The sequence below is a fragment of the Xenopus tropicalis genome, chromosome 5 (assembly GCF_000004195.4).
Source record: "Xenopus tropicalis strain Nigerian chromosome 5, UCB_Xtro_10.0, whole genome shotgun sequence".
NCBI lineage: Eukaryota > Metazoa > Chordata > Amphibia > Anura > Pipidae > Xenopus > Xenopus tropicalis.
This window is the reverse complement of record NC_030681.2, coordinates 46,639,942-46,666,486: the sequence shown is the minus strand read 5'-3', so window position 1 is coordinate 46,666,486 and position 26,545 is coordinate 46,639,942. Positions and strand designations below refer to the sequence as shown.

The 26,545-nt window shown below is 37.8% G+C and overlaps 1 protein-coding gene across 4 annotated transcripts in view; it reads right to left on the bottom strand.

Annotated features, from left to right (window-relative positions):
• The window catches only part of ltbp1 (latent transforming growth factor beta binding protein 1), a 205,647-nt gene that overhangs the window by 30,371 nt on the left and 148,731 nt on the right, over positions 1-26,545 (bottom strand). For all 4 annotated transcript variants that reach the window (XM_012963793.3, XM_012963794.3, XM_031901994.1 and 1 more), the window contains 13 exons: positions 23,957-24,163; positions 23,322-23,344; positions 21,852-21,948; positions 21,040-21,138; positions 20,378-20,503; positions 18,868-18,993; positions 17,124-17,249; positions 14,794-14,913; positions 13,933-14,058; positions 11,341-11,463; positions 9,254-9,376; positions 5,583-5,708; positions 2,099-2,224 (listed from right to left, as the gene is read on the bottom strand). In XM_012963793.3, the coding sequence (XP_012819247.1) occupies positions 2,099-2,224; positions 5,583-5,708; positions 9,254-9,376; positions 11,341-11,463; positions 13,933-14,058; positions 14,794-14,913; positions 17,124-17,249; positions 18,868-18,993; positions 20,378-20,503; positions 21,040-21,138; positions 21,852-21,948; positions 23,322-23,344; positions 23,957-24,163 (1,548 nt within the window). The remainder of the gene's footprint in view (positions 1-2,098; positions 2,225-5,582; positions 5,709-9,253; positions 9,377-11,340; positions 11,464-13,932; positions 14,059-14,793; positions 14,914-17,123; positions 17,250-18,867; positions 18,994-20,377; positions 20,504-21,039; positions 21,139-21,851; positions 21,949-23,321; positions 23,345-23,956; positions 24,164-26,545) is intronic.

Below are 26,545 nucleotides of genomic sequence, written 5' to 3'. Positions count from 1 at the left end.
TAAGTGAATCCTAAGCTAAACCACTTCACAGCAGTGCTTGGAATATCAGCCAGAAAATATAAATATTCATCTGGAGTTTTATGGTCAACAAGTCCAATGTGCTTTGTAAGCTCTGCCAAAATATAACTTTCTGCAACATACTGGTGTGTTATGTGTTGTTATTTTTCTTCAACATGTTTCATTGTAGTTTCATAGTGAAGGTAATCAGTTCCCATAACATACAAAGATACAGATCTAAAAGCATTGCGTATTTGTTGATATAAAGCAATGATTACAGGTTTAGGAGAACATAAATATTATAATGGCTTGTCTTTTCCTACATACATACAATTCCAAAATATTTTCTAATGCTGGAATATATTTAAATAAAGCAAACACATTCAGCATTGATTAGACATAATAATGGGAACACCAAAAAATAAAGGAGCCAGACTTCTCTTTATCTTTTACGGCCCCCGTATGTTCAAGCACGCCATTGGCTTTTGTGTATGAAATCATCATTGCTGGCCTTTAGATGTGTGAGTTGACAAATAATCAGTCCTCTACATGTAACAGAGAGCGAGATAAATCTGATCTGAGAGCTTTTTTTTTTACCCTTTTCCTAATCTTCCTAATCTATCACAGAGTCAGTGATAGGAATAAAATTTAGAACAGGTTAAAAATGAAAGGGCTCATGTATGCAATTGTAGTGGGCAAAGTGCAATTTCGAGCATAAGCTCCACTTTTTTCTCATAATGCTTTGTTTTTTCCCAGAATTCCATTGTGGAAGAAAACCATACAGGTGCATCTGATTGCCCAAAATGGACTTAACTGTGTATGGGCTTTATTGAAAATTACGCTAAACATTTTGGTGTTCAGTGGGAGAGTGAAGTGTGCACCCTATTAATTCAGACAAGTGTGCTGTTCCTAATGACAAAAGTGCTGAGGCAACCCTGCCTAGTCGCTGGTGGCAGTAGCTCCAAGGTTCCCCTCCTCTAATAGGTGCAAGAGTGCATGATTTATGAACAGAAGGCAGTGAGGACAGAGCAGTGTCAAGCGCAACTATAGGAAGGAGCAAGGAGCACATTTTGACACAAACCTTAAATGAAAGTGGTTTTACCCACAATTGACTGTGGGGAAAAGCGCAAGCTGGCCTCAATTACTAGCTGTCGGCAATGTGAAAAATTGCTGCAATTTACCTTGATTTTTGTTATCTGTGTTTTATTCTTTATAAATCCAATGTAATTGTACCCACTTCTAAACACCAGTAATGAGTCCTGGTAAGAGTAGATTCTATACACCTTGAATATTTTCTGCAAATTATATCTGTGTCACACATGCTAGGATGCTTCTTTTATATAGCAGCCCCATGGCATAAGCAGAATAGTTACAGATAATGTTTTATAGGGGTTTGAGTTGCATCTTTAAGGCCAAGCAAATTAGAAATATTGTGATTGCATTTATATAGCATTATTATGCTGTTATCTTGACCTGGGCCACCCAAGGTCACAATAGTGCCTTTACAAATGTTTAGTACTTAATGGATAGATATGTGCAGATGGTGCAAGTAAGATTTGTGCTCGACTGCTTCCTAAAATCTACACTTTGCTTAATAAACAATCTTTCCTGATCTGTAACCTCTAGTTTGTTTGCTTCATCTGCATGTATAAAATACTAACTACTAGAAGTTGGAAAGAAATAAATTAAAGCAGAACTTAAGCCAGAGTAAAACCCAAGCCCCCTCCATAACCCTCCTTTCCACCTCCTAAATTGCACCACTGGGGATTCTATAACCTTCTGTAACTGAAAAATGCAAAGTAGCAAAGTGGGGCACCATCTCACAGCACTTTAGGTCCCCTGCACTCCAATCTTCACCACAGGAGCATGCTCAGTTAAAGTCAATCCACACCTGGATTCAAATGTACATTCTCTGTGTTGGGGATTGTAGGTAAAAGGATGAAGCAATGGAGATATTGTCTGCCAACCCTACTGCACTACTTTAATGTTTTTGCCAGGAAAAACAATAGATTGTGCCTGGCACAATTACAGCCTGTTTAATGGACATTTTACAATTTTAAGGGGTTACAATGAGGTCCTTGTGAACATGAAAATCACTTACCTTCACATGATCTTCCATTGGCTGAAGTAGTAAAGCCTTGTTCACAGATGCAGTGGTATGAGCCCTCAGTGTTGAGACATTCCCCATTAGGATTGCAAAGGTCAGGCTGTTCACACTCATTAATATCTAAAAAACAATAAGCATTTACATATGTAACAAAATGCCCTTCTTACACAACTTCATTTACATTTTGAGCTTAAACTCAATATTATAAGGTGGAATAATAAAGAAGCATGTCTGAAAGATAAGAATGGGCAGCTTGTCCAGGGGATTATACAAGGTTTGAGGTTCTCCCAGAATGAGTGCTGTGAAAGTATCAATGGTTACCGATCAGGTAATGTACACAGGTTTCCACTGATATTGGATATTACTTTTAATTTGGTGTAGTTTTTTTATGTACTAATAGAAATTTTAAGATTTAGTACATTTTATCAATAGTATTCCATTAATTTTGACAAAAATTCTCATTGGGGGGGTTAAATGTCAGACTCTTTGCACTCTATTAAAAATAAGTTATTCTTCTTTCCACTGAATATATTGGGGATGCTTTGAAACTTTAATATTTATACAGCTTTGTTATTTTGTTACTGATCATGAATTCTCACACGCAAAGATGCACACTTTTTAAACCTTCTCTCACAATGAGAAATAATGGAGACTGACCAACCACAGGAGATGCTGCCTCAAGCACATACATATTAACCATTTAATTTCCAAGAAACCTACATCTACTTTCACCCTCTCCATTTGCATGTAAGAGGTCAACAAATTGTGAAAAATCATCCATAAGAACTACAACAGAGCTTTATAAAGTTTTACACCATATTTCTTGAAGTATTTACATACCTTTATAAAATATGCCCATTAATTACTATAATCTTAGTTATACTGTGGCTGTACCTGAAAATGCCTGGAGTCAGACCTCAATAGCCCTACTAAGCTTAAAGCCATGCTAGTAGGGTGAAACACATGTTGGCGTCTAGTAGGGGATCTGCATTAAAAGACTCTGGAACTGCTGCATGGCACTTAGGAAATACGGATCCAGTTGAGTACAGCTTTGTGCGTGTGTTTATTTGCAGAATATCCAAACAAAAGGGCCGTAAGTAAGACAGATTTTGTGCTTTTGCTACAAGGATTGGGTGCTTATTTGTAAAACTTTTGCACATTATCAAGTGGATGGAGGCAGAGTGCAGACTGTGAATCAGCACAGACTTTAGTCTAAAGGTCCTAATTGGCCCGTGTATGGGCACTACCAACGGGCCTACCCGACCTGAAATCGGGCAGATATCGATCGGGCAGTTTAAAAAATCTAGTCGGATCGGGGACCGCATCGGCTCGTTGATGCGGTCCCCGGACCGACTTTGCCTATACCCGTCGTTATAATTTGATCATTTTAGCCTGGATTCTCCCGATATCACTCACCCGTCGGTGGTGTAATCTTATTTTTTAATTGTGGTATAGGCAAGAATGGAGATTTCCATGATTTGGCTATTGTTATGTTGTTATGTGTTAATAAAGTGATTTAAATGCACTCTATGAGTAAAATATTTTTTAGAAGAAATTGGAGAGTGCTGTGATTATGACTCTTGTTTGGTCTCTTTAAAGTGATACTGATACTGATGGTTACTTGAAGTCTGACTGTCCCTCCTCACCTTGCCAGTTATAGCTTCTAATGCTAATGGACTATTGCTGCACAAATATGGCAGCCCCCTCATAGAGGAACATGAGGACTGAATGTGTAATGTAAAAGCATTGTGCAAACACTTCTACAGTAAAGTTATAAATAGTATGCAAAGACAATGTAAAAAGGATTTAATTTCTGGTTCTGTATCTATTTAAGACCATTTATATTTTCTATTGGTCTGAGCACTGTCCAGATATTGGATTGTCCAAGCCTGGTCACATATTTCTTATAATTATAAGCTAAAATCAAACAGGGCTCAACAATTTTGTATTTATTTGGACAAAGCTTGAAATCTCTGTACAGCTAAATATTGTAGGAATATTTATAATTAGCAGTGTATAAATTGTTATATTAGGAGCATGACTTGGTGGGTGGAGCAAGTTAACCAATGTAATTGCTATTTGTGCAAGTCTGCAAGCACTTCACTAAGCACACAGTGTCATAATTCAGTGCACATCAGTTAATGGCCACATTCAGCAGTTCACTCAGAGCCCTTGCTACTCCCAACTGATAGACTGATAGATAGACAGACAGGATAGATAGGAACATACTACAGGAGTGTTCATAGTAGTGAATTACAAGCCTAGAAATGATGAGAATAAAAAATGGCTCACTCAGTGGGATGTGTATAAGTGTACCTTAGCTTAGGAGACACCATGATCCAGAAAATACAAGTAACTACAAAGATGTGTGGTATTTAGCATAACTCCACTGTGTCACAGTGCTACATATTTTTATGAGCTGCTTACGGAGAAAGACAGAAAATAACTCTTCCTTGTATTAATAAAGTGCCTCTTTTATGGACACGTCCTTGAAATTTACAGAGCATGGCAAATTTAAGTGCTTCAGCAAACTTCCATAATGAGTGAAAGCCCTGAGTTATGCTTCTGCATGCTAAATACACATTTTAGAAGTGCTGGATTGGATTTGAAAGCTTTATATAGACAGCCATATATTTGTAAAGTTTAAGAAAATTCTGAGGCTCACAATCAGCAAATACAGGAGATAGCAAAATGCTTTCAAACAAGACATCTCTTTCAATGTATTACCTGACTGTGCAGCCATTATTTGGTAAACAGTAATTAAATATCAAAGAAATTCACTGAAAAGCTGTTTATAGAATTCTTACTTTGTAAAGAACAAACAGCAACTTTAAATTAAAAAGAATGTAGGACTTATTGCAACAAAAACTGAAAATAAAATTTTCAATATTTTGTCCCTTTTCTAGGGCAACATTACCCAGGGAAATTAGATATGCATTTATATATATAGATATATTGTTATTGTTTTTTTTTTGGTTAAGTGTGCAGAACAAGCTTTCATAAAAATAGTTTGTAGATGCGTTGCTGTTAAAAAAAAAATTGGCTATAAAAGACCGCACCTACCAAAAAAAAAGGTTTTTGTATAGTAAACGAAAAAGAAAAGACAATTCTCCAGTAAACATTAATTAAAATATTATACATTTTGAAGTTATTTGGAAATGTTAATAGAAATAAAGGGCAGTATCTGACTTAACATTCTCTGCATTGCTGGCCCTGACTCTAAAACCAATGTTGCAAGACAGTTGATTAAAGCTCATTAAAAGACCTGGAGGAGACCTGGCTCTTGTTAAACTGTTTTTAAAGCCAGATCCAGAGATTAGCAATGAATAAACAAACTGAACTAATAAAACAAAAACTTATAAACTATAACTTTATATATCTTATAAACAATTAATATGCAGCAGATTTAGTTATATATATATATTTATTGGCCTACAGTAAATATTGTATTCCTGTACTGGGAACGTTATGACTTTACCTTGACACCGTATACCATCAACCAGTAGGAAGCCATCTGGACAAGTGCATTCATATGAGCCATCAGTGTTGTGGCAGCTGCCCCCTCCAAGGCAGACTTCAGCCTCTTCCTGGCATTCATCTATGTCTGCAATCACAATTACATTTTTGGAAAACAAGGCAATTATTTCATGATTGGATGAGCTATCATTTTTAATCACAATTTGTTTCACAATTTGAAGTTAATTGCTCCAGTGGATTTCTGTTAACGCAACAGAAGGAAATGTAATTTTAGAAAATTGTATGCAAATATAAATAGTTATCTTCTGAGTATTCCTGAAGCCCAATTTTACTTGGATGCAGTACTTCTGCGTTTAAACAAATCTCTGTACAAACTAAAATGCAAAGGCAATTATATTTGTGCAAGGAAAAGACATTCTGTGCTGGTTCAGGAAAGATACCTGGTGCATCATTTAAGCCTGCAAATAATACCAGCAGGAATAACAGAGGGCAAATTCTTGAGTCATGTAAGTAAACTCCTATGTACCATTCATATGTTGTATCTTAGAGAGGCACGTTGCTGACAAAAGTGCACAAGTTACTGGCTGGCACAAGTTTTTGTACCTTTTTAATTGCATTGCAGGCCATTACGAGACTGTTGCGTTGAGGGGAAAAAAAACATGCACTGATTTTTTGCACTTTGCCTTACAGCAGGGATCCACAACCTTTTATACGTGTGAGCCACATTCAAATGGAAAAAGTGTTGGGGAGCAATACAAGTATGAAAAATGTTCCTGGGGGCGCCAGTAAGAGCTATAATTGGCTATTTGGTAGCCCCTATGTGGACTGGCAGCCTATAGAAGGCTCTGTTTGGCTTTACATTTGGGTTTTTATGCAACTACAACTTCCTCCAAGCCAGAAATTCAAAAATGAGCACCTACTTTGAGGCCACTGGGAGCAACATCCAAGGGGTTGGAGAGCAACATGTTGCTCACAAACCACTGGTTGGGGATCACTGCCTTACAGTAATTAAACATTAGCTCTGAAATAGTTAAGCAGATGTAATGCTGTCACTTCCAAGCAAGCAACTCAATAACATCTAAGGTAAATAATATCTTAAAAGGGTCAATATACAGTACCACCTATTCTGTATGAGCTCGATGAATAGGGCTTGTGCTGAACATACTTTTTGCCTTTTGTTATAATTACAAAAAAGATATGGATTATATTATTTCTTGAGCTAAACATGGCAAACAGGGAAATTGAATGAATTCTTATGTTCTAATTTTCCATGTGAGTAGTTTGGAGTTTGCTTTATTTAGCTCCAAAAAAACAAAAGTTTTTTGTAATCAACACAATAGCTAAAACTTGACTCGACACAAGCCCTATTCATTTAATTCATGTTGAAAAAGGCGTATTCTTTCCCTTTTAGCCAAAAATATATTAAATCTATATTTTTTCAATGATTTTTAGCACTAAACAGAACCATAATTCATCTGGTAATTACCAGTTGTCTTGGCTGCCATGGATATTCTGTGTGTGCTGGCACCTCAATATGCATTGACTCAAGTAATTAAAATATCAATATGTTCTGTTTTCTTATTTTCCTTATGCCTTTTTACAGTAGTATGCAAATAACAGAATAGGCTTGAGATCTGTTGTCCAGAATGCTAAGAAACTGAGGCTTACTCGAATCAATTGTTTTTTAATTTAGGGCACCATGTCTAAATCTACTTAAACACATTTAGATGACAAGGAAACCTTAAATCCCCAGAGGGTGCTAATTTGTAGCATAAAATCCAGTGGCATGTAGTTCTTGATTGGTATCTTTCTTTGGATTCCAGGAATTCTTAGTCTGGAGGTGAAACCATGCACAGTCTAATAATATTTACCAGTATACTGCAGTGAAGAAAGATGGTGGTGCTGAGATTCTCAGCCAAGTACCCTGAGTTGGAGAGGTGCACTGGGCACAAGGTTTGTGTTTTAATTAACTGTGGCATGCCTTGCTAATTGGGAGCCCCAGAGATATAAGGTTTCATTATGAACCCCAAAATAAACTTGTTCTTTTTCTATACTGTTTATAAATGTCAATATTGCTGTCTCTTTAGGGTAGTGCTACAAGAGTGTTTATACATAGGCTGAGAATTAGCTAATCCACTTACAGGCACTGTACGGAACAGATTTTAGCTTGAAAATGCATACTTTTGCATTTTTGAACCAAAATCCACATGTCTTCTGCCAGTCTCATGCAGTGCATGTTGGTGCAGACACAGCAATAAGCAAAGGCCAGGGGATGGCAGATTTTTGTCTGAGATTAAGCCCTGTGTGGCACTGCTCTTGGGCCAGGAGCACACGGAGGATATTAACCACTTTTCCACTCCTGCGTTTTTTAAGCTGAGGATAGTGGATCCAGTTAGTTTTGGGCTGGGACCTCAGGGGCCCATGAGAAAAAACTTAGACCATAGGCCCACTCTCTTAACTATTTTTCCTCCTTTCCTCACCCAACCTCTTTATTCTTCTAGTCTCTTTTATTTACATGCTAGCAACTATTCTTCCATCTATTTCTCCTCTTTGTTCCCATTCAGAAATAGGGAATGACCATGAAACAGGCCAACTATCAGGGGGGCCCACTGACACCTGGGCCCACCGGGAGTTTTCCTGGTATCCTGGTGGGCCAGTCCAACACTGGATCCAGTCATGCACTACTTCCTGTAGCTCCACTGACTGGCATGGTCCCAGCCTTTGTGGAGCTTCACTGAACTGATAGCTGCACAGAAACAAAAGTATGCATTTCATACCGATATCCTCACAGACAGACGCCATGCCTGTCAACTGAGCTAGGGTAACAGTAAAACCACTTTTTATCAACTGCATACAAAACAGATGATGTGCTACATGTGCCACTGGCCTAAGAAACAAGAGCGTGTGATGTTTTAGCATAACCTTTTATTTAGTTTGCACCCAAATCTTTGTTGCTCATGACAATAAGAGCCAGTATATTGAAAAGGACCACACGCTGATATCAATAAATCTATCATACACCCAGTTATGTTCGTCTGAGGCATAACACTTCACTTAGTAAGTTTTCAAACAGAACAATGAGAAAGGATTTCTCTGAAATGTTTACTTTACATAATTTATCTTTTAGTTTCTATCAAGTGGAAAAAGCATGGGAAAATGAGAAACAGCTATCCATCCATTGCTGCGCCCCAAACAGATGTTTATCATATGTTTTCTTGCTGCTCTGAGTAAATGATAAACACAGAACTGTGTAACTCTCTATGTTGTACTCCTAATTATTTATTATTTATGACTTGGGCAATCACATATGTTATTCAGTGTCAGATGTGATCTGAATATACCATAATCTGCCTTTAATAAGGATTTGAAGACACGTGTTTCACGGGGATGCATTTTTCTGAGAAACAGGATTTTGGGATTATTTCCTCATCAGTGTTCACTCTTGGATTTGAGCACAAAAATATGTTTTGTGTGTGTCGTGCAATAAGCAGGGCTCAATAAGTACCAATTTAAACAGCTTGGAGTAGTGATTTTCTGACTTTTTTAGTTCTGTTCTCCGATGGAGGTCCAATATTTCCATATAATGTTTCCGCTGCTGTGCATCTTAAGGCTCATAGCACACTTTTAGAAAAGCAGTAAAAAACATAACACAGATTTAGAATATACTTTTACCTTCACATTGCTCTCCATCGGCAGATACTTTATAACCTTGATGACATATGCAAGAAAATGATCCCCTTGTATTCCTGCACTGTCCGTTACTGCACAAGTTTGTATTTTGGCATTCATCAATATCTGTTTATGGAAAAAGTAAACATAAGTAAATCCCAGGGGTGTTTCTGTCAAGCAAAGTGACCTGGCATCGGGTGGCACTCTGCTAGAGTGGACAGTGATCATCCAGAGAAGTTATATGTACTGCAATAGAAGTTCATCTCTTACTACAGGAGGACAGCACAATACATGTTTCCTGCAGCGTTAAAGGGTGCCCCTCCTCACCACCAAATCCATGGACCTCCCACAGAGTAAACAAGGGCGATCCAGACGGCTAGACACTGCATGTGGCAGCTGGGACTATTTCAGCCAAAAAAATATCTAGTTCCCCCCTATGATTCCTGCTATTATTTCTGAAACCAAAAATAACTAGTCAATGAAATAATTAAAACTGCCTCATACTGAAATGTTCCTTACCCCTGTAATGTCAGCCCCTCTAGTTACCTTTCAAATCCTCTGCCATCACTATGCTATTCATACTGCAGTCATTTAGCAGCATGCATTTTTGAAGATCTGGAACTACTAAGTATAAAAGAACACAATACTGAGATTCTAATCATAATCAAGGAACTTGTATAATGCCAACGTGTAAGCAGAGTTGGGGGACACTGTGTCCCTGAGCTTTTTCCAAGCATAACTCCTTTGTAATCAGGGGACCTACTTTGATGACTATAAACCCCATTAGAGCAATGGATACACTTTTAAATGTCAAAATACAACCAAAGACAGAACAACGTGATATAACTGAACAAATAAAGAAAATGAAAACACATACTGTATTATGCCTTCCATATGTCAAAAGCATGAAGTATTTAGTACAAATGCATCTTAGTAATACCTCTTGAATATAAGTCAGTATAGGGAAAGGGGGAAATTACGAGAATTGTCAAAAATGGGATTATCCCTTCCACTCATAAACAGTGCTATTTATATTGTCTAACTTTAAACAAGGAAGAAACACACTTCACATGAAATAAGCAGGGTTGTATGGTTTAAATGTGCACATTTTAATAAAAATAATAATAAAATAAATTAGGGGTCAAGTACAAATGCAGGTGCAATGTGCAATGTACAACTGTGAAAGTAAATCACCATGCTTTTTACCCATAATGCAGATAATTTTCCCAACTGCAGCTGTGTCCTTGATAAATGTGCCCAATGCATCAAAACAGGCACAACTGCGATTTCATGCAACTTCCTTTGTGGGAGTTTAAAATGGTGTTTGCATATGATTCACTGAATGCAAGTCTAGAGTGCCTTTAAACGCAATCTGTTATGGGAACCCTGGAGCTACTGCCAGGTTGAGGGTGGTGGTAACTCCCAGGTTCCCCGGCATCAATAGGCACAGTTGTGTGAAAGGATGGGCACATAGACAACCATGTGGAAGTACAGGAGTGTGTTTGGACACAAGTAACTTGATGAATTGCATCAATATGAACTTCCATCAATTTTAAAGAATTTGTGTAATGTTTGTCAGTAAGGGGTTATTTCCAACTAGGTCCTTGAAAGCAACAAGCATTTGATGTTGGCCAATGTAACTTACAGCAGATGTTGTAGATGTATCAATTAAGCCTTTACTGTTAACAACAGTATACAGTCAAATAACTTTGTCAACCCTTTGTCTATTGTCCATTGTAAAAGTGACATTGAATCAGTTGTTTCATTTTGTATCAGTTTCCATGTTCTTTCTCTTTTTTTCCCTCACAGTCCAGAAAAATACAAGCAAATTATTGTTTCTGAAGAAATTATCCCTCCTGTGTTAAACTGTAATTTGAAGTTAGACTGTAAGCTCAGCTTTGGCAGGAATGTATTAGTTATTAAAAAAGCAGAATTTGCGGCTACTACATAAATATATGGGTACTAACATTAAGTACTCTGAGCTTGGGGCAAATGACCCATTAGTGACAAATGTCTGCAGTGAAGTTCCCATTAAATATTTGTGGTGCAACAAACAGAATACAGTGACTAAAAGTTGGTAATATACATACCATGGCACTGGTCCCCAGATGGAGCTAGCTGATAGCCTTCATTGCAGGAGCACTCAAATGAACCTTCAGTATTTTGGCACAGTCCATTTAAGCATAAAGTACCACTCTGGCATTCATTTATATCTGTAAGCAGATATATAGTTCATTATCATACATGAATTATTTAATACCTGGATAGGACCATTTTCTTAAGTAGAGCAAACTGAAATTTGTGGAGAAACCTATTTATATTGTTTTATAATCTAACATGGACTGGGCTGCCAATCTACTAGATGATAGTTTGAAAAGCCCAGTTCTGAAGTTCCCAGTTACTCATCAGCCATTACTTATATGAAACCTAAAGCTATATAATGGCAGTTATTAGTTGCTATTTGGATATTAGTAACCAAAACTGTCTTGACAGAGCCACAACATCAAATATTCATGCTAATGTGGCTGTAGGTTACATTTGTCACAGTGAGTCACAATTGGCTGCAGTAGGAATGAAACCATAATTATTAATATAGAAAAATTTTACATTTGTGCTTTCTGGGAAGTCACATAAGAACCTGGCAAATGATAAAGAAAGCATAATTTATGCTTACTTAGAGGTAAAAAGGTAGAAAATATAAAATAACTGTGTTTTAAATGCCTACAGAAATCACAACTCAATAACACAAATTTGCAGCACTGATGAAGGAAGCTGTAACTGTTTCAGTCTCAGAATGGGGAAAAGGAAGGGGGGGGGGGCTTTTCTGGTAAAAAAAATTCAGCTCTGAAAGTTATCAAGAAGGGGTTCTGCCCCCCCCCCCCCCCCCTCAGTAGTGATGTCTGAGGCCTCCTCCTATACTATTGAGATGGAGTCACAGCAGTGCAGGTTCTCAGCACAGAAGACATTGTGGTAACATTATAGTAGGGTACGTGCATCATTGCATGCACAGAAGATATAAGCCTCCAACTGCTTCACCTAGCCAAATGCAATGTACAGTACAGTCATGACTGCTTTCTACATTTCCTCCAATGCGCAGTGAAATCTTTGTCACTTCAAAAGTGCCGTATAATTTCCCAACAGATCCAGAGCAGAGAGCTATGTGCTCTGCTATAAATCTGCCAGAAGCTGTCACTTTTGGCACATAGTCAACTCTATGTTTGCCAGCCATGCTGCTTGAGCGGGCGGAGGGAAGCTGGCACTCAGATTCTTGTAAATATGCTGGGAAGTGTTGCAAAGTTTGACCCTTTCTGCACCTGTAATTTAGTTGTATATCCCTCCATTCATCTGTCTATACACAGGCTGATATTTTCTGCTTACTTTGCCACTCAGTGGCTTAAAAATGTAGTTCATCTATAGATAAACTTAGTAATATGTAAAAAGTGGTATTCTAAAGAAATTTGTATCATGTTTTCTTTTTTGTGTTTTTTGAATTATTCAACTTTTTGTTCTACCACTTTCTAGTTTGGAATTACTATGGCTTTGTGGTTGCAGCCAGGCAGTCAGACATGAACATAAATAGAAGAATGCTTTTATAGAAAGATAAACAATAAAAATAAACAGTAACAATAGGAATGTTACCTTACCAAGAATTAGTTTTTGTGGCTGTCAGCCAAGGAGGCAGAATAAAAACCCAAATAATTCAAAAGGAAAAAAGTGCTCTGAACAGGCCACTCTATAACATGCTTATTGCTTATAGGGTTATGTAATAAAAGACACTAGGTTTGCCAAGGAGCAGTAACCCATAGCACCGATCAGCAGGCACTTGTATAAACATCTAATTGGTTGCTATGGGTTACTGCGCCGTATTACATATGGGGTTAAAAGTTAATTTTAAGGTTAACCTCCCCTTTCATAGGCCCAACCGATGTCAGGTTTGGGCTCTGGCAGATATCCATTGTGCTGGCGGGTATGCAGAGGCACCCATGTGACAATCCGATGGTTGAACCAACTTTAGTTTTTTGGACAAACTTAACTAAAAAAACTGCCAATGTAAATTAGGCTTAGGGGAGACTTGTGTCACATGATTGAAGTAACACGATATAAAAAGTATGCCTATAATTATCTGCAATATATGCCCTCAGAATAATGCCAAAAACCATTGCTAGAGCTAGAACTATTGCTTGCTAAATAGGCTAAAGTTTGTTTCCAGGTCTGTTCTTAAAGGAGAAATGAGAGCATTGAAACAATAAAACACTGTGCCCGTTATGGTTGTATTGGCAGCTGTCTCAGCATTCACATCCATTTTTAACTTTCCATTTCCAAACTTTATTTCCAGACTTAGTAAAAATAGGTTGCAGAGTGAAAGGTATGATGTGAGTGTAGCATAGGACAAAGCAGTGCACAAAGCTTGGCGCAAGTTTGCTTGCCACACACAAGCACGTATATTTCTAATGACATGCTTACAAACAGGCATTTAGAAAGATCACTATCAAAAGCAATATAAGGTGCAGCTGTGATTTTACTAGGTCCTATCACACTGCAGTTGTAGCCAACTGTGTGGTGTCTTCATACAGAGTTACGAGTGGCACCAGTAATATCATTTAATTCACTACAAAACCCACATTTCCTGTCTAAGAAGATGATAACAAGTTAAGCAAAGCTGAAATGGAAAACTAAATTACCTATACATTGTTTGCCATCGGAGGTTACATCATACCCCCTATGACATGTGCACCTGTAGGATCCTTCAAGATTGGAGCAGTCGCCATTGGCACACACTGAGGTATCTTCCTGGCATTCATTGATGTCTGGATAGGAAAAAAATGGCAAAAATAGTGTAACTCTCTGCATCTGTATAATTGATAATTGCTTTTTGTTATCCTATCACTGTTCAGGGGAGTAAAATACCACTTCCAAAAAATCATGGCTCCAAATGGGCAAATTACCATAAACAGATTAGGGTAATATCCCACAGGGAGATCAGCCGCCTGCGATAAATCTCTGCTACCACTGTCAATGTCTGTTACCAGTATGCATCATTCCAGTTTTGCACAGGAGGCAACTTTGAGCAACTTCGGAATACCGAAGTAATGCGTAAGCCTTTCCACCAACAATTCCCTTTATTGCAAGTGGAAAGGCTTTTTGGGGAGTCTGGTAGCCTGCGGTAGCAGAGATTTATTGCTAAAATTAAGGCTGAAGCCACAGAGGGCTGATTCTCAGCCCATGGAAAAATGCAGGCCAAGAATCAGTCTCTCCGCTGGCATCAGCCTCCTACCTTGTCTGTACCCAGAACCATTGTGCCAGCCCGGATGCAGGCACATGCATATCGGCAAAGAAACTTGAAAGTTTGCATTTTAGAGCCGGTATTCGGCAAGTGTGCCTACACCCAGGCTGACACAATGGTTCCAGGTACAGGCAAGGTTGGAGGCTGATGCCAATAGAGGGGCTGATTCTCAGCCTGCAATTTTCTGCAGGCTGAGAATCAGTCCTGTGAAGCCTTAAACTAAAACCAAGTGTAGGAAAAAACAAAAAGCCCATCTTACCAAAGCACTGTCCATTTAGTCCGTTGAATCCATCTGGACAAGGAACACAAGAGTAGGAACCCACACTGTTAACACATCTATCATGCGGGCAAGTTAACTGATTCAGACACTCATTAATATCTAGAGAGAGAAGTGACATTAAGCCAAATCAGTTAGTGTCCTCTATTATAGGTTACATTATATAGAAGTATTACATTAGATGCAAATATAAGTAGGTGCAACTGAAAATGTAGATAAACAGCAGCTAAAGTCAAACTGTACTGAAATGCAATAAGAAACTCCCTATAACTCAGTTAACTTCTCCATATGGCTAGTCCTCAAATCCCCTGCTAAACAGCACTATGAGTAGTTTGTTTTGTAGGAATAAGGTGCAGGCCATATGTACATGGTAAATCCTGCACCATACTCCTTGGCACTGCCTTTCAATTGCATGCACAGCACCAGCAGAGCAGTTTATTGCTCACCCACATTTTTACGTACATCTTATAAAGTCCAAGACATAGTCCTCAGAGTCCTACAAAAAGCTCAGCTTTGTTGGTTTCACTTGAAATTATAAATTATCTATGGAAATACTTGTTTCTGATATTATACACTTTGATTAATGTAATTTTAAATGTAAGTCATTTAATTTAAACCATAGAAAAATATTGTTTTTTTTGTGCAAAAGGCATTCAGTATTATGCTCTCCATCATTTTCCTGTGGCTTTGCTATTGTACAAACCTTCCTTTTTTTTCCAGCTGCCCTCATGTAGCATTGCAACTCATAGGGGCTGATTTACTAACCCACGAATCCGAATGGGAAAAATTTTGATTGAAAAGGAACATTTTGCGACTTTTTCATATTTTTTGCGATTTTTTCGTCACCGTTACGACTTTTCGTAAATTGATGCAACTTTTTCGTAACCATTACGACTTGCGCGAATTGTCGCGACATTTTCATAGCCATTACGATTTGCTTGTATCTTGTCGCGACTTTTTCGTATTGAGCGCTCGTAAACTGCGGGCAAAACTTTCAGACTTTGCATGATTTTGGAAGCCTCCCATAGGACTCAATGGCACTCTGCTGCTCCAACCTGGCCCAAGAAAAGTCACGATACTGAAGCTTGAATGAATCCGAAACTTTCATACTCGGCGCGAAGGCTACGAAAAAGTTGCGACATTTTGCGAAACAGTCGTAACGGCTACGAAAAAGTTGCAACAATTTACGAAAATATCACAAAATACCAATCATTATGAAAAAAACGCATTCGGAGGCCTTCGGACCATTTGTGGATTATTAAATCAACCCCATATTGATTGCCTATTGCCACTGGTACTGCAGCCAACCAAATGTGTACAGGAATTAAATAATTCAGGCATACCTGAATGGAACAACCTGCTGGTACTAAGAGTACAATAAAACTATGCCTGCACAATTATCTCCCTATGCGAATGAAACGTTGGGGTATAGTGGCTCATTAATATTAATTCAAATGAATACAGTTATTATTACTATGAGAAATATTTCTAGGTTGATCTTTCTGTTAAACCCCTGTGATATCTGATTTTAAGCCATAAGTGCTAGGTGTTTATTTAAGAGCTCAGCAAGTTGTCATTTGCATGGTACCCTTACATGGTACCCCTTGGGAGGCAATCATTGAAACCCAAAATGAGATGTTCAAACAGCAGCTAACCAGGATAAAACAAGAATGTAACCTAGGTTCGTCGTAGCCCCTGACAAGTCCTTTCTAGAATACAATCATCACATAACACAGACACCCTTCATTTCAAAGGAAGAATTTTAATTCATCTGCATATCCTGTCAGTGATTCATTTAATATGGATCAACGAGCAGCTAAATTACTTTTGCTCAATTTAGCAGATGTGTCAGTTTTGCTTTCAACTCTGAGAGTGTGAAGTTGTGGAAAGTTCTAGACAGTACACCTGATTTTTATTTTATTTGTTTTTGTCATATGAATGTTGTCAGTGAATGGTGTCAGTGAAACGTCAAACTGCGGACCTTGTTGGTGACCTACAACTCTCGGAACACCCTTAATTGTATGGAGGTACAGGGTGAAATGCATGAAGTCATTTTGCTTTGATTTTTTTTCTTAGCCTTAACCTTCTTTCTTACATGGGCTATATACAGTTATAAAATAAACTGGGCATGAATACTGTGTTGCCTACATTCAGCAGTGCTGTATTCATGAGGGCCTATATGCTCCAAGCAGTTCCATTACTGTTTTGTGCCCTGTTAAGTGAGATGGCACTACTGTATTCAGAGCTGTCTGAATAATAGGCTTCTGGATAATAGATACCATACCATAACTAATAATGCACAGATTTCTCACCTTCACATTCACCCCTTTGGTTGTGGCGGAATCCTTTTTCACAGTATTCACATCCGAAAGAACCAATCGTGTTAATGCAGAGCCCATCCTCCTCACAGGCGTGTGGTCTCAGACACTCATTCACATCTACAAAGCAAATGTACAAAGCAGATGGCTCAGAATCCAGGGCTCATGCTCTGATCAAAAATGATCCAGTTTTCTCAGCATTTAATTGTTTGCATGATAATGTCATTAAATCCCAAATAATAATTTCTGTCAAAAAGGACCTAGATTGGCTATACCTCTGACAGTATCTGTAAGGAGAATATGAAATTGACCAATATAATAATTTAATAAAAAGATTTAAAAGTAGCCACATCTAGTAACCAATAGCAAGAAATCAAACATCTGTTGCCAAACAGCTGACAGTAAATGCTACATTGTGATTAGTTGCTTTGGGTTAGATGAGCAGCAACCTTTGTTTAGATCATTATTACATTCACCCATGTCATTCAGTTGATCTGTAATAAAACTGAATTTACAGAAAATTATACCCTATTTTAAAGTACTACAGGTATAGATATGACCTGTTATCTGGAATGATTGGGACCTGGGGTTTCCTGAATAAGGGATTATTCTGTAATTTGGATTTCCATACCTTAAGTCTGCTAAACATTATGCAACAAATATGGATTTGTGCTGCTTAGTTTCCATTGAGTACAAGGTACTGTTTTATTAATACAGAGAAAAAGAAAATCATTATTAAAAATTTGAATGATTTGCTTAAAATGGACTCTATGGGACGTGGCCTTCCTGTAATTCAGAGCTTTCTGGATAATGGGTTTCCGGGGGAATCTCATCTTATCTTAGTTTAATATAGATAATTATCATTTCAAAGGTTACTGCCTGTTACATTTCACTTATACATATATGACTGCTGTCAGCCATGGGAGTATTTTCGGCAGACCGCAACAAAACAGTAGAGACGCTCACAATGTTGTGCACAAAATAACACAGTACCAGTATAACCTCTACTTAGTGCATAAACAGGCTATATAATTTTCTCTGGTTTCAACTGTAGTAATGAAACATCTTAGATCTTTTCATCACATTGGTAATGATGCAGCACCTTTCAACTATTCCTGTGTTATCATTTGGCATAATGTTTAAAATGACTCCCCCTCCTTTGCTGAGTGATATTCTGTGGTGCAATGCAACTAAAAAATAATCATCAATTTCATACACAGTGACGCAGTAGGGCTCAGTTACTTCCACAAGCGCAGTGGGCAACTTGTACTTTTCCCCACAGTGAGTTGTGCGTAACACCACTTTTATTAGGGTACTTGTGTCAAAATGTGCTCCTTGCACTTGTATAGTTGCGCTCAACATGACTTAGTCCCTCCTGCCTTCCACTGCTCTGAACCCCCTTACTAGATGGAATCTCCAGGCTCCAGACTTCCCTTCATTCTCTGCGTCAGTCACCTCAACGCAGGGTGCACACCTTACTTACACATGAACATTGGGAATAACACCAGGAAAAGAATCACTAATTTGCATCCTTAATGATGCCAGAATTCTGGTAAAAACCATCTGTGCTCCAAATTGCACTTTTCTCACTGCACTTGCGGATGCAAATGAGCCCTAGTAAGTCAGACTGAAAAGTTGAAGAAGTCAGGATGAAGTTTTACAGTGACATTGGATTCCAACATTTTTCCCTCTAGCAGTCTGAAAATATTATGGATATAAAAATGACAATGATATTTACCAACACAGTCAATTCCCTGTTCATTAGCCATATATCCAGCATGACAAATGCACAGGAATCTTCCCTTTGTATTTTCACATCGGCCATGGGAGCAGAGATGTGGATCCTCGGCACACTCATTGATGTCTGAAAAGTCACCAGAAATCATAAATTTAAACCTCATTACTGATATTCCTCCTTATTGTGCTTTCATTCACAAATATATTGCCATGAACATTACAATCAGTCTTATTCCCTTTCCTCTAGATGTTAAGCTGTACTGTATGTATGCAGATAGGGCCCAAAGACATATAAGGCAATGGATGCCAGGCTTTTTCATTTAAAGCCCCACTCGAAGGTCCATTCTATGGTCAGAGCCCCACTCGAAGGTCCATTCTATGGTCAGAGCCCCACTTGAAGGTCCATTCTAAGGTCAGGGCCCCACTTGGCCCAAAACAAGCTTATGAATATAGAACATATAAAACACTGTTATTTTTGCCATTCAGACACAGTTTTTAGAATATCTTGGCAATTAAATAAGTGGTCGCCTCAATGTTCACCCTAACTGGCCTTCATGCTGCACTTTCAAGTGAATCTAGAACAGCAAATTTCATCCAAAGTGGCATTCCGGCTGAGCCAACCCACCCTCTCCCCTGCTCCATGTCCAACAGAGGGGGCAACTGAACAATTTATGGAGCAGGTGGTATATTATATAATAATATATTTTAATTATATAATGCCAATACATTTCTTCAGCAAGATTATACATCAGTGCCTGCCCCAATGGTGATTTTATTCTAAGGTCCCTATCACATTTAAACACTATGGTCACTTTGATTGGAAAACAATTAAACTGCCCTTATGTTACTGGAGTTTTGAGGAAACCAGAGTACCCAGAGGAAACCCACACAGTGGCAGATAGTGCCAAGCCAGGATTAAACTCGAGTCCTGCAAAGCAAAACTGCTACCTGTAATAGTCTTGACCCACACACACATAGAAGGCTTTGGCTGTAGCCTTTACTTAACAAGCTGTAAGGCTGCCAGCTCTGCTCACGTGGCTGTATCAAACCATAGTGAATGTGATACTATCTGATTGGCTGGAGAGGGTGCCCTCTAATATCAGCAGTGTTGCATAGCATTGAACATTAAAGGACAAGGAAAGGCAAAGTGACTTGGGGGTGCCAAAATATTAGGCACCCCCAAGTGACTTTAATCCCTAACCTTGTACCCCGGGCTGGTGCCCCTGTTAGGGGCATCATAAAAATTATTATTATTAGCATCATAAAAATGCCCAGATCTCAGGATAATTCTAGTGGGGAATTGGAAAAAAAAAATTCCCTTCTACCTGCTATGGTGAGTACACAACCTTAAAGACTACTAACTTCATTTATGTTCTCAAGCGGAATATAACAAAACTCCTGGCTGGATGATCGTTAAAAATACAATAATGCGTTGCCACATCTTCAGTGCTAAAATTGTCATTATTATAGGCTTATGTAATAATGGGTACATGGCACGAAGGATTGCTTACCAACACATTTGGTCTTCTGCTCATTCAGCTTATATCCCGTAAAGCATAAACATGTGTACCCCACAGGTAGGTTGATGCAGTTACCCTCTCCACATATATTAACATCAACAGCACATTCATTGATCTCTATAGAAAGAGGAAACATAAAGAGCAATAGCAGAATTATAAAAAAGTAAAACTGATACTAAGCTAATGTAACCTATCATTTTCATATTGTTGCACATAGTGTGTACTAATTGGGCACACAGGGCTATACAGACACTAGGGTCACACTCTGAGACAAAGGAAAATACAGCATATATAGTTTTCTTGCACATTAATGTATGGCTTGCAGGTTTCTAAAGCTCTGGTCCATTCATAATAAATTGCCCCAAGGACTGGATCAAAATATCAGAAACAAATTACCCTTGTTTTGTCACTATATTATTATGATCCAGATTGGACACACAGGGCTATAAAGACACTAGGGCCATACTTTGAGACAGAGGAAAATACAGTGCGTAAGGTTTTCATTAATGTTTGGTTTATAGGTTTTTAAAGCTCTGGTCCATTGATAATAAATGGCCAAAAGGATTGGATCAAAATATCAGAAACAAAGTACTTGTTTTGTCACAATATTATGATGACCCAGTGAGCTGTATTTGCGCCGTGTGAATAAGTACCTGTTACTTGAGTAGGGGCAATAACTTGACTAGCGCTTGCTGTAGACACATCGGGGGCCAAGGCGACAGGAACAGGCGGTGATGATTTTTCCACGACAACTGTAATAAACACAACAAATAAATTAGCCAGTTAGACAGTTAGAGGCAGATTTATTCTAGTTCAAGGGAAAAAATTTAATTGCCTAAACATATGTGACAACTTACAATGTTTTTTTTCTGTGGACACTTTTTTTTATTCTCAAGCAATAGCTTATAGCGACAGAAGTCACATTCGCTTTTTGTTGCAGGAAAAAAATCGCACACAAACAAAAATCACATTATGCCATTTATTTTTAATAATGCTGAAAATTTTGAATATTGAACTTGCTTGAGACAATTTCAATTGACTTCTATTGAAATTCAGCAGCTTTTATTTGCCAAGAGGGGCCTGGATGAGTTCTTGAACAAGCAGAATATCCAAGGCTATTGTGATACTAAAATCTACAGTTAGTATTAGTGGTTGTATATATAGTTTATGTATGTAAGTGTATAGATTGGTAGGTGTGGGTTGTGTGTGCTGGGGTTACTTGGATGGGTTGAACTTGATGGACTCTGGTCTTTTTTCAACCCTATGTAACTATGTAAGTATTTTTCTACAAAATTTCACGTTTTACCCTTTAGCAAATCAGGACTATTCGAGTTTAAAAAAATATTCTCGCCTATATTCTCTAATTTTGATAAATCTGCCCCTTAGCATGGCAGTGTGACCTCATGCAGGGCCAGGGATCATTCAGTGCTGGGTGGGAGAAGTAGAAATATTTCTAAAGTTTTACCTGGGAATTGTCCATCGAGGTTAACAGTCGAAATTCCTGGGGAAACCTGAGGCTGCCCACCTTCCACTACACGTCTCTCTTCAAATGGGACATGGGCCTGTACAGACATAAACTGGTTATATTCACAGTCAAAGAAATGTTTTACCTCTCTGATTTCTGCCTCCACTGCCCAGATGCCGTTAGTTACATCAATGACTGGGAATTACTTCCAAATACAAATGAATACATTTACCCCTAGGCAAACTCACCATATAGTCTATATAGTCTATATTCTAAGGTAAAGCAATGGGACCTTTTAATTGACACATCTATTGTAGTTTGAATTGTACCTGGTCTAAGAACTGTATTTCGGTATAGATAAGAATTTAAAGGGGAACATAAGGTTTCCCTTGAGCACTTTTGCAACTTATAGTAATTTATATATATTTTTTTTTACTAAAAGTGAGCCTTTAAAGCAATCTCTTCCTCTGCCAGGATTGCTACAAGCCTGGCCTGCAGAAGTTCAGCACAGGCTGCATTTTCTCTGCCCATATGGCCTGCTATCAACCCCTGTGTACAGTGACAGGCATTTATAGGACATGCTTCTCACAGCTGATTTCAACCATAAAATACACACAGTAGCCTTAATAATCAAGTTATTATATTTAAAACGAATCTACCAACACGATAGAAGCAATATAATTATAGAATGGAGAGCATTATTAACAACAGAAAAATAAAATTCAGAGATAATCCAACCCTTGGAAAGGCTAAGTGTTTGAGCTGCATACATTCTGCTGAATCCATCCCCATCCACTAGTCTGCACTGTATATTAATATATGATTACATTGCAAACATTATATCCTCTGCTTGTTGGCTGATGAGGGTTATTTTGTTGTGGTGCAAAGTTTGCTACAGATTTAATTGCTAGTAGCAACCAATCAGTGGGTAACATTTACTGGTCACCTGTTGTAAAAGCAAACATAAGGGGTCTTTCTGTAACCAAATTGAAAAATCAAAGGCTGCTCAGCATGACTGGATATAACATTGAGTCCATTTGGAAGAGTACACACATGAACACTAATAGAAAGAAATTTCCTAAAAAGGATATAATATACTTGCAGGATTGACTACCCAACAGCACTAAGAAATGACACAGTAGGGACCATTAAAACGTACATACCTTGCTGTGGTTTCAAACTCTTGAAAACTGATCCAATAGTTCTCCTACACTACTATATCTTGGGTACCCCCCAGAACCTGACTTCTTCTCTGTCCTGATGTTTGATTACAGTGTTAAACTGCTAAGCCAAAATAACATAATAATGACTGTATGTAAGATAACAAAGTGAATGACAAAATGCCTGTAAGCAACATTCCCACTGGTAAATTCTATTCTTTCTGTAGTATTTTAGTTATCTAACTTTAGGAAGAGCGGTGACTAGCTCCCTTGCAAATAAAGGTAGGCTTGGAGTTTTTGGCTACCATACCTGGTCATCATCTGTAGCTTCACCTAAAAGAAACAATAAAAAAAGGGTTAAAATGGAATAATTTCTTATAAAAGCACTGTAACAAAACTATGTATATGATGTATATGGTGCTAGTCTTTTTACTGTTTAACATGGAAAATTAGTAAGTAGAATTAAATATTGTAAAATGTAGGAGATATAAACATGGGATCCGTTATAGAAAGCTCCAAATTACGGGAAGGCCATCTCCATAGACTCCATTTTAATCAATTAATTCTAACTTTTAAAAATCATTTCATTTTAATCTGTAACAATAAAACAGTACTTTCTACGTGGTCCTAACTAAAATATAATTAATTAATATAAGAGGAAGAACTAGCCCACTGGGTTAATTTAATGTTTAAATGGTGCTTCAGTAGAATCACATATATCCAGCCCTCTAGCTGCTGTTACTATTACTCCTACATTTCTTTGAATCTATTGGTTGTCAGCTCACAAGGGGTGCAGCGCAAACTTCCTGTAGTACTGTTACGTCCATAGCTTTCTGCACTGTGGCAAACTTGGCCTATTCCTTTTTTATCTCCCAGTTTGTACAGATAATGTAAGAGGTTTTGGTGGGATGTAGCCAGATAATATAACTCCAGTCTATTCTGTACCTTTCCTTTCAGGCACATGTGGGTAGTTTCTCTCAGAGACAGACAGTGCTTCAATGGGTTCTTCCTTTGTAACGATTGGTGCATGTGTTGTTCGAACTGGAGGCTGCACTGTGATGGGTCTGTTAGGTGGTGGCACACGTATTGGATTCCTGGGTACGTTAGGGACTGTGTAACCCATACCACCTGGGCAGATTTCTTTAAAAGCAGCTTTAAGAAAAGAATGGGGATAAAATAGTTATTTTTCTGCTAACATAGTTTTAACAGCTAAAAGTGCTTGTTTTATCACTGTGACAATGCATATATTGTTATTATTGAGTTTTATTGGACCAAGTTGTAATGTCTTACAGGAGGATTGGGCACTTGATAATGCATAAAGGCTGGATAATACATAAATCAGGAACATACAGCTTACAGGTCTCCAGATACTGCTGAGCTACATCTAAATGTGGAGAGGTATATACAGTAATAAACATATCTAACTATTTTTACACAATATATTATGTCTTTCGCACTTTTATGTTCAGCCCCAAATGACTCTTGAGATGTTGGGTGCCTACAGAAAAAGTCATCTCTACCCTTGTTTAATTAAGAGGAAACAAATACTTTTTTGCAAGTAAGTTGGCTAATTGCCCCTTAACCAAAACCAGTCTATATGGGTGCATGTACAGGTCCTTAGGACGCAACCCTGCCTCTAGTATGCAAGTTAGTGGTGCTAATCCTAAGGGGCATATGTATCAAATTTCAAATTATTAAATTTTTTTCAAAAATAAATGTATTCGAAAAAACTTGAAAATCTCAAGTAAACTCGAATGTTCAAGATTTATTAAGAGCAAAAAACTTGAAGTAAAAATGTTGCATCTAAAAGCAGGCAAGTTAATGCAGAAATCAATGGGAGTTGTCCTAGCAAAATACAAGCTTTTTGTTAATTAAATTTTTTAAAGTTGTTTTGAAAGTTGGTAGATTCATTGAAAATTATGATGATGTGATCGAGTTGTTTTCTAATAAATTAGAGTATTCAGAGTCTTTAAAAAATAAAAACTCGAAATTCGATTTTTAATAAATATGCCTCACCCATGTCCACCCCTTAATATTTACAGGATACAGGTGGTGGCACCAGGGAGGCACAATGACTCTTGCAAATATGGGGATACTTGAGTTTTTTCTTAGCAAGAAGAAAAGGTTTTCAGGTTTTTTCAGGTTTGATATCTATGTGGCTTAATATCCCTGAATATTTATAGGACACCAGAGGTGGCACCAAATAGGGACTACTCTGCACTACACTTTGTACCCACTAAAGTCTAATGAATGCAAAGAAAAGTATTTTGCTTAAAAACATGCCAAAAAAAACTAACGTCAGAGTCACTGTGACAACAAAGTGCTATTTAAACTTTCATGTTTCCGCAATTAAGAACAATTCATGGTGCTACGCCCTCTTTAACTAAATGATTTTGTATCTAGAGCCATTATATTTCCAGTTCTAAGCCTTATACAAATATTTACCCCACTGTTACTTGAATGTACGTTTCATTAAATACTGTAATGACAAATTTAGATGAAATGTTTTCCAAACCTCTACACAAGGGAATAGGATTTTAAATAAATGAGAAATGCATTTTTATTTTGTTTGGATTTCTAATTGGGGGATGAAAGGACAATGTTATGCAAAGCAATTAACCAAATAGGCTCAATCAGGTTACTATATAAATAGTTTCAGCAAGGGGAAATGTAAAAGACTCATTACAGCAATTATGCATTTTTATTTGACTTTCGTTGACATCTGTTCCTATAAACTTAATCCAGAGGACCTATTCCATTAGGGAAAATCCTGAAGTACAAACAAGGCTCTGGCAGGGTTTCCATGACTATTCACACTGGGATGGAATGAAGGAAAAGTCTATTGACTTGTGACTGCTTAGTGAGTTAGAAATGGTTCATACCATTTATGTCGGCTTCATCACAGGTGAAAATGTTTTACATTGAATATCATTTCAACATGAGACTACGGGGTTAATGTAGTAACAGTCAAAAAGCTTGCTACAATTCTGGTAACCAATGGCAATCTATCAGATATATATATGCTATTTGCTAACTGGTTGCTATGGGTTACTAGACCCTTTAAGGAACGTTATTATTTTAGCACATCTCATATAGCTGTGTTAATGTGTTAATCCTGTCTGGTTTCCCCAAAAATGTGTTCTGTTCAAATAATGGATTTATTTTAGCTGTATCCTATTTAAGGTTTTAAGTGGCTCAATGGGTGGTTGTGCGTGCACACATAGGAAGAGAACTGTGCCACAGGTGAGAAATATTTGGGCCATAACTAACACAAAGAGTTCACTTTGCACTTGCGTTCATGAATGAGCCCTATATGATTTGCAATTTTTCCACGGTTTATATTAATGGTTACGAATGTTTGGATTCCCAGATGAAACAGAAGTGTTTATAATTGTGAGTTTAAGTTGGCCTTTGTATTTTTGATCATATTGCTGCCTAATAGGGACAAAGTACTTGAATACTAAAGTCATAGGTAACAAAAAGTATACTGAATGTTGTACTGCAGCACCAACTTCCTGGCATGGCACTTTAACG